The sequence below is a fragment of the Cebus imitator genome, unplaced genomic scaffold (assembly GCF_001604975.1).
Source record: "Cebus imitator isolate Cc_AM_T3 unplaced genomic scaffold, Cebus_imitator-1.0 Scaffold204, whole genome shotgun sequence".
Lineage (NCBI taxonomy): Eukaryota > Metazoa > Chordata > Mammalia > Primates > Cebidae > Cebus > Cebus imitator.
Window position 1 is genome coordinate 2110557 of NW_016107519.1, and position 9198 is coordinate 2119754.

At 44.4% G+C, this 9198-nt stretch overlaps 1 protein-coding gene and 1 non-coding gene across 2 annotated transcripts in view; one reads left to right on the forward strand and one right to left on the reverse strand.

Annotated features, from left to right (window-relative positions):
• The window catches only part of LATS2 (large tumor suppressor kinase 2), a 94528-nt gene extending 91524 nt beyond the window's left edge, over nt 1–3004 (forward strand). The window contains 1 exon segment of the mRNA XM_017548176.2: nt 678–3004. Within this exon segment, the coding sequence (XP_017403665.1) occupies nt 678–1172 (495 nt within the window). The 3' untranslated portion in view covers nt 1173–3004.
• A 5086-nt stretch (nt 3005–8090) lies between these two features.
• On the reverse strand, nt 8091–8189 carry LOC119474047. Its single transcript, XR_005203347.1, has one exon. It is a non-coding gene; the product is annotated as a small nucleolar RNA U13 (small nucleolar RNA).
• Nucleotides 8190–9198: the final 1009 nt, after the last annotated feature.

Here is a 9198-nt window from a genome sequence, read left to right on the forward strand (position 1 = left end):
CACGCCCAGCTAGTTTTTGTATTTTAATAGAGATGGGGGTTTCACCATGTTGGCCAGGATGGTCTTGATGTCTTGACCTCATGATCTGCCCGCCTCGGCCTTCTAAAGTGCTGGGATTACTGGCGTGAGCCACCGTGCCTGGCCGACAAGTACATTTACTAAACGTCCAGATGGACAGATGGATGGTTTGTGCAGTTGAGCACATAAGATCACATGGGGTCAGTCAGCTTTATTCTTCTCTATGAGATTTCTTTTTCTTTTTTTTTTTCCCCAAAACCCCAATGGGCCATTTTTTGACCACAATAAGTATTTGAATGACGGCCATAATGGTTTGACAGAAATCCATTGCCATAAAGAAATAACTCATAGATCATCATTCTCTTCATATTTGTGGAAAGCACAAAATTCTTTGGCTAAACAGTATTTCCAACAGAAGACAATCTGTATCTTTTCGTCTGTGTTTTACTGGTCATCCCGGCCTCAGGTTGTGAGCCACCCACTATAATGACTCTGACTTTTTAAGACTGCTGAGATCAACAACTGCTGCTTCTGTGTATATTCTAACTCCTCTCCTGTTGTGAAACTAAACTTATTTGAAAGTCACATCATCACATTCTGTCCCAGAACTGCCTGGGATGTGAGGGGAAGCTAACATGTTGGTTCTGTTGGTTCCTCAGGTGATAAACTGGGAGAACACACTCCACATTCCAGCCCAGGTAAAGCTGAGCCCTGAGGCCAGGGACCTCATCACCAAGCTGTGCTGCTCTGCAGACCACCGCCTGGGGCGGAATGGGGCCGATGACCTGAAGGCCCACCCCTTCTTCAGCACTGTCGACTTCTCCAGTGACATCCGGAAGCAGCCAGCCCCCTACGTTCCCACCATCAGCCACCCCATGGACACCTCGAATTTCGACCCCGTAGATGAAGAGAGCCCTTGGAATGATGCCAGCGAAGGTAGCGCCAAGGCCTGGGACACACTCACCTCCCCCAGTAACAAGCACCCTGAGCACGCATTTTATGAGTTCACCTTCCGAAGGTTCTTTGATGACAATGGCTACCCCTTTCGATGCCCAAAGCCTTCAGGGGCAGAAGCTTCGAAGTCTGAGAACTCAAATTTAGAAACCTCTGATCTGGTGGATCAGACTGAAGGCTGCCAGCCCGTGTACGTGTAGACGGGGGCCGGGCACCCCCACCGCTCGCCGCCTCCCAGGTCAGGGTCCTGGAGCCGGTGCCCTAACTGGCCGACAGGGAAGCCGAGGGCCGCTTTGTTTTAAATTAGTCCACTGATTACTTCACTTGAAATTCTGGTCTTCACCAAGAAAACCCAAACAACAAGACACTTTTGAAAACAGGACTCGGCGTTGCTTTCGATTGGCTTGTCAGGACCTTCACTGCATTAAAACAATATTTTTAAAAACGTAGTACAGTTAGAAAGAGCACTTATTTTGTTTATATCCATTTTTTCTTACTAAATTATAGGGATTAACTTTGACAAATCATGCTGCTGTTATTTTCTACATTTGTATTTTATCCATAGCACTTATTCACATTTAGGAAAAGACATAAAACTGAAGAACATTTGATAAGAAATCTCTGTGCAATAATGTAAAAAAAAAGATAACACTCTTGCTCGATGTCACGGAGACCATTTTATCCACACAATGGTTTTTGTTTTGTATTTTTTCCCACATTTCAAAATTGTGATATAATGTTAAAAGCTGCTTTTTTTTTTTTTTGGGGGGGGGCTTTTTGCATATTCTAGTATAATAGGAAGTGTGAGCAAGGTGATGATGTGGCTGTGATTTCCGACGTCTGGTGTGTGGAGAGCACTGCATGAGCAGAGTTTTTCTATTATAAAATTACCGTATCTTGCCATTCACAGCAGGTCCTGTGAAGACGTTTTTACCGAGTGTCTTGAAATGAGGTGTTCTAGACAATGTGCTGATAACGTATTGTGCGGGTGACCCCTTTGCTGTGATTGTATCTCTTTACTGTGTTGTTAAAGAAATGCAGATGTGTAACTGAGAAGTGATTTGTGTGTGTGTGTCTTGGGTGTGACTGGATGCTTTGGGGGGGGAAAATGCAACATTTGTCATATACTGAACTTATATACATCAAAAGGGATTAATTCAGCTATGCCAAAAAAAAATTGAAATGAATCACTGACACACGTCCATTTCTGTAGTCCGTACGCTCGTTCATTCTTGGTAGGGCTGGTACGCCGTAGCTCCGCCCTACTACTTACCTTTTGCTGACAGACTGCCCACACAGAAAGGTTCAGTGAATGTTCTTATTTCTGTTTTCTTCTGTTACCATCAGGAAACTGAGTCATCTAATGATTCTCTCACTTTTTTTTTTTTTTTTTTTAGTGTGTTTGAAGTGTCAAATCTTACCTTGGTTTAAACAATGCATAGTTCTAACCTTTTGTAAAAAAGCAAAGATTCTTCAAAATGACATCAGAATAAAAAAATAAGCCATACATATTTTCTTAGAAGTATAGATGTGTGTGTGTGTACATACATACACAGATAAACACAATATTCCTTATTTCAAATTAGTATGATTCCTATTTAAAGTGATTTATATTTGAATAAAAAGTTCGATTCTTTTTTGCTTTTTAAAAAATCTGATGCATCATAATTTTCATTATATTATTCCACATATTTTTCTTTGAAGTTCTTAGCATAATGTATCCATTACTTAGTATATATTTAGGCAACAGCACTTACAAGTTTTATCAGTGTCTGAACTGAAAAAACAAAGATTCCTATGTACTGGTTTACATTTGTATGAGTGGCATACTCTGAAGTCTGCTGTGCCTGTCGTGACTGTCAGTATTCTCGCTATTTTATAGTCGTGCCATGTTGTTACTCACAGCGCTCTGACATACTTTCATGTGGTAGGTTCTTTCTCAGGAACTCAGTTTAACTATTATTTATTGATATATCATTGCCTTTGAAAAGCTTCACCTGGCACAATTTATTATTAAAATTTTGAATCCAAATCCTGTAGTTGGTGTTGTGTCTTACTGGAATTTGTAAGTCCTGGCCTCTCCGCATGTTCTAGCTCCCCCATGCTTTCCCTGTGACACACATGAGCCAGGGTTGCACGGCACAGACAGGGCTGTCTCAGGAATGGCTTGGGGTGCGGAAAAACAGGCTTTCCGGGTAGGCGCACAAAGACCAAATCAGGCTGTGGTTCTGTGACCAACTTATGTAAAATGGGAACAAAATATGCCTCATTGGGATTGTTGAGTGGCTTAAGTGGGATATCAAATAAATATGGTGGGTGATCAAATCATGAAAAGGAGCTAATTCTCTGGTATAATATATTAAACTGAGAGGACAGTTATAGCTCCTGACCTTTCATTTTAAATGGTTGATGAGGCTGGGCGCGGTGGCTCATGTCTGTAATCCCAGCACTTTGGGAAGCTGAGGCAAGGAGATCACCTCAGGTCAGGAGTTTGAGACCAACCTGGCCAACATGGTGAAACCCTGTCTCTACTAAATATACAAAAATTAGCCAGGCATGGTGGCACATACCTGTAATCCCAGCTACTCGGGAGGCTGAGGCAGGGAGAATTGCTTAAACTTGGGAGGTAGAGGTTGCAGTGAGCTGACACTGCACCACTGCACTCCAGCCTGGGTGACAGAGCAAGACTCTGTCTCAAAAAAAATAGGTCCAGCGCAGTGGCTCACACCTGTAATCCTACCACTTTGGGAGGCCAAGGTAGGTGGATCACCTGAGGTCAGGAGTTTGAGACCAGCCTCACCAACATGGCAAAACCGCATCTCTACTAAAAATACAAACAAATTAGCCAGTCGTGGTGTGCATGCCTTGCATGCCTGTAATCCCAGCTACTCGGGAGGCTGAGACAGGAGAATCACTTGAACCCAGGAGGCAGAGGTTGCAGTGGGCTGAGATTGTGCCACTGCACTCCAGCCTGGGCAACAGAGCAAGACTGTCTCAAAAAAAAAAAAAAACATAAAAGTGATACACAAAGTCTCCTACTTTATTTCTAGTCATTCATTCACCTCCCCACAGACAACAAATGATATTATAACAATATACTGGGCATTCTTAGAGGAATGAAAGTTTGAGGACACAGTACAAGGAAAGATATATATGTATACTTTTTGCCTCTTACAGAAACGGGAGAACATTATGCATATTTTTCTGCATTTGTTTTCTTCACTTGACAGTGTGTCTTGGCACTCTATATCAGCACATAAAGAATTTTTTAAATCTTACTACATAAGGGTATTATAATAAAACCAGTCCCATATGGATAGACATTCACTTGTTTCTGATTGTTTCCTATCATAAACAATACTAGAATAAATAACGTCTTATAACCATCATCATTTGTGTATGTGAAAGTACTTATGTGGGACAGATTTCTAGATGTGCAATTGTTAGGTCAAAATAAAGCGTATTTGCAAGGTTCATTGCCACATTGCCCTGTGCAGATGTGAGCAGCTCCTCCCTGGCTTCCACCTGCACACGTTGCTGAGTGTGCCAAGAAGGCAAGGCCTGACTGGGCTTTATCTGAGCCATTCCTCAGGACTGGATTTGTAGTGAGCAACTTTAAAGGGTAAGACGATGTCTCCCTCTAAGACAAAGAGTAAGTTCGCTTGCTGCTTGATATAAAAAAAGACAAATTCCCCAAGCTTAGAACACCTCAGCAGAACCCATCTGGGTCTTCCACATTGCCCCCGTGGGACTTGGGAACAAAGGGAAACATGCAAACATGTATCATGCTGCTTGCTGTGCTATGGAAATAAAGTCCTTTGTCTCTGATCCAGGAATCTCTTGTCTTAGTCCGGCATCCCTTAAAGCAGGGGTCCCCAAGCCCCCGGCTGCTGACTGGTACTGCTCCATGGCCTGTTAGGAACAGGGCTGCAAAGCAGGAGGTGAGCCACGGGTGAGGAGCATTACTGCCGGAGTTCCACCTCCTGTCAGATCAGCAGTGGCATTAGGTTGCCATAAGAGCACAAACCCTATCGTGAACTGCACAGATGAGGGATCTAGGTTGTACACTCACGAGAACCTAATGCCTGATGATCTGAGGCGGAAGAGTTTCATCCTGAAACCATCTGTCCCCATCCATGGAAAAGCTGTCTTCCACAAAACCGGTCCCTGGTGCCAAAAAGGTTGGGGACCACTGAAGAACAAGCTAACTTACTGGCTTGTTAAAGTAGGGAAGGCCGGGCGCTGTGGCTCATGCCTGTGATCCCAGCACTTGGTGGGCTGAGGCAGGTGAATCCCCTGAACCCGGGTGTTCGAGACCAGCCTGGGCAACATGGGGAAACCCTGTCTCTACTAAAAATACAAAAATTAGCCGGGTGATGGTGGTGCAAGCTGGTACTTTCAACTACGCAGGGGGCCAAGGTGGGAGAATCGCTTGAACCCTGGAGGCAGACGTTGCAGTGAGCCATGATCATACCACAGCACTCCAGCCTGGGTGACAGAACCAGACTGTGTCTCCAAAAAAAAGAAAGAAAGAAAAAAGATAAAAAGGTGGGTAAGGTAAAATCTTAGACCCAACCACAGGTATTGTGCCAATATATACCCCCAATAGAAATAGCTCCACGGGAGTGTTTGCCTACCACTTGCCAGCCACACAATGTATATGATCAACCTTTTTCATCTTTGCCCATGGACCAGGGGAAAGATCTCCATATAATTTTGGCAATTCTCTTATTTTGAATGAAATTGAAGATCTTTATGTATGTTAATATCCATTTGAATATCCTTAAAAGTAGTGATCCTGAGCCCACACCAAATGAAGCCCAGACTGGACCTGGCCTGGGCACACTGCAAGCCCGAGGGAGCCGGAGCACAGAACTATCCAGCCCAGTCTCCCTCTGTCCTGGATGGGACCCGCTCTACTGTCACCACCCAGTCCCGGGGACCTCCTGGGCTCCAGCCATCCTCCCACCTACGCCTCCCAAGTAGCTGGAACCACAGGCACACGCTACCACACCCAGCTAATTTTTTAAGGTTTTTGCAGAGAGAAGGTCTCACTATTTTCCCCAGGCTGGTCTTGAACTCCTGGACTCCAGGGATCCTCCCACGTTGGCTTCCCAGAGTGCTGGGACTCCAGGCGTGAGCCCCAGCTCCAGGCTCCAGGCGGAAGAGTTTTGATGAGTTTCACATTTGAAAAGCTCCCTTGACTCAGGCTGCCGAGCAGCGTGGTCATGGCAGGACACATCAGAAAGTCTGCTGAGGGCCAGCATAGTTCTGCCAAACCAGCTGTGCCCCTAGAAGAACGTGCTTAGTGTCTCTGAGCCTCAGCATCCTCCTGGGGGGGCTGTTCCATTTGTTTCTGATGAGGAAGGATGGGGCCAGCCACAGCTGAAACCAATGACTAAAGGGCTCTACAAGAACCGTGGGAAACGGTAGAACCTTCCTCAGAACTCTAGGAGGAGTGAATGCTGGAATCCATTGAAGCAGTGCGTGGCACAGAACAAGTGCCCTCTAAATGCTGGTGTTGGTTATTATCCTGGAAACTGTAGGAGAGTGATGCTGGAGGCTTGGGTTTAATGACAGCAAAGCTGGTAAAAAATAATTTTTTTTGGCCAGGTGCGGTGGCTCACGCCTGTAATCCTAGCATTTTGGGAGGCCGAGGTGGGTGGATCATGAGGTCAAGAGATCGAGACCATCCTCGCCATGATGAAACCCCATCTCTACTAAAAATACAAAAATTAGCCGGGTGTGGTGGCACGCGCCTGTAGTCCCAGCTACTCGGGAGGCTGAGGCGGAAGAATTGCTTGAACCCACGAGGCGGAGGTTGCAGTGAGCTGAGATTGCGTCACTGCACTCCAGCCTGGTGGCAGAGCAAGACTCGGTCTCAAAACAAACAAACAAACAAATAAATAATTTTTTTTTTTTTAAAGTGGCTTGACTTCTCTTACTGAAGGAGAGCTTGGGTTCAGACAAGGGTTGGGGTGGCCTCTGCCTTTGTGGAACTGGTGGTTCACTGTGGGAGACAGTTTAGTCAACAGATAATCACTATGAGATGCAATCAAGGCAACGGTGGTGCTTAGTTAGCCAGAAGAAAAAAGTAATGATCCTAATCGTATGTATTATTTTAGTGTTGATGCATAAGGCCTGCCTCAGAGAATCCTAAAAGCTTTCCATCTCCTCACCCCATCTTCTCTCCCTGCCCAGCCAAAGTGAACTATCCAAATGAGCTCATAGCCAGACAACAGATTCCTGAGGACAGACTCCCTCCGTGTGAGAGAAAGACTCTGCTCAGAGCATCGAGGGCACAGCCCCACCTGGCTGCAGCATATTTGTGGTCGTTGTTGGGTGTGATTGGAGACTTCTGAGGCAATAAATCGCTCACTACATTTCTTCCAACTTTTCCCCACACTCGCATGCCATGTGCTCCTGCAAATCGTGAAGCCAAAACATACGAATCCTCTGTAGCCTACACCATTTTTCAGTTGCAGATTTTTGAAATGGAGTTTATCAAATTCATTCTACTTCTTCCGGATATGACCAAGTTTAAACACTCAGGATGTATTTTATTTCCACTGAAAAAATTTAGCATCATCAAAAAAATCTTTGATATTAAGTGAATATTTGTAAGTAGTACTATGCTGGGTTTTTGTTTTGTTTTTCGGGGTTTTTTGTTTGTTTGTTTTTGTTTTTGAGATTGGTTCTTGCTCTGTCACTCAGACTACAGTGCAGTAGCATGAACGTGGTTCACTGCAGCCTCAACCTTCTGGGCTCAAGTGATCCTCCCACCTCAGCCTCTCTACTAGCTGGGTAGCTGGGACCACAGCTGCGCACCACCATGCCTGCCTAATATTTTTATTTTTTGTTTGGAGACAGGGTCTCCCTATGTTGCCCAGGCTGGTCTTGAACTCCTGGGCTCAAGCGATCCTTATGCTGGTATTATTAACCTCGTTAAATCTTTTTCCATCAGCAAAAAGGCTTTTCCTTTACGAGAGAATTTTCCATTGCCAACAGAAGCCTACATAGAGTGGACAAAATGAGCTTACTCACCTTAGAAAAGAAAAATCTTTTTGGATACTGGGATGAAATGCGTGTGGATTACTGTGAGTTTTTTCCTAAGTTCACATCAGATGGGTAATGTGCCAGTGTAACCAGGTTTGACAGAGGCATGTCCCACATCAGTGTGAAAACCCAACCATCATGCTTCAGAAGTACAAAATGATTGGAGGCTACTGTTCCGGACTGAAAACCACTCAAATGGCAGTGTGGCTCTTTTTCAATACACATCAGTGTTATAATTTTTTATTTTGACTATCAAACATTTAGAGAAACTCAAGTGAAGGAAAGTCTGTCATATTTACTGATATTTATATTTTGCTTATCATGTTCTTTCTTTTCTTCCTGATGTGCTAAGGCTGTTTCTTGTTATCTTTGTCTTTCTTTTTAGAGAACCTCCTTTTAGCCATTCTTTTAGGGGAGGTCTATTGGTAACAGGTTCTCTTAGCTTTCCTTCACCTGAAATGTCTTCATGTCCCCTCCCTTCTTGAAAGGTATTTCCACTGGCTGCAGGATTCTATGCTGATGGTTCTCTTTCAGCACTTGAAAAATGTTGTGCCACTTCCTCGTGCTCTCCATGGTTTCTCAAGAATCTCTGTTGTCAGCCGGGTGCAGTGGCTCACGCCTGTAATCCCAGCACTTTGGGAGGCCAAGGCGGGCAGATCACATGCTCAGGAGTTTGAGACCATCCTGGCCAACATGGTGAAACCCCGTCTCTACTAAAAATACAAAAATTAGCCGGGTGTGGTGGCGCACACTTGTAGTCCCAGCTACTCGGGAGGCTGAAGCAGGAGAATTGCTTGAACCCAGGAGGTGGAGGTTGTCAGGCTGGACTCCATCCCCCCTCCCCCAAGAAAAAGAAACTCTGTTGTCATTCTAATGATTTTTACGGTGCTGTTTTTCTCCAACCGCTTTCAACCTTTTCTCTTCACTTACTTTCCAGAAGTTAATTAGGAGATTCTTGGCTTAGATTTCTTTGGGTTCTGTTTGTGGTTCACTCACCTTCTTGAATCTATAGGTTTACTTTTATGGCCAAATTTGGGATTTGGGGAGTTTTCAGGCATTATTCCATCCGGAGCTTTTTCATTTTTGCCTCTCCTTTTGAACTCTCCTTCCCCGACTCTACTGATACAAATACTAGATCTCTTGTTATAAATCTTTTTTTTTTTTTTTTTT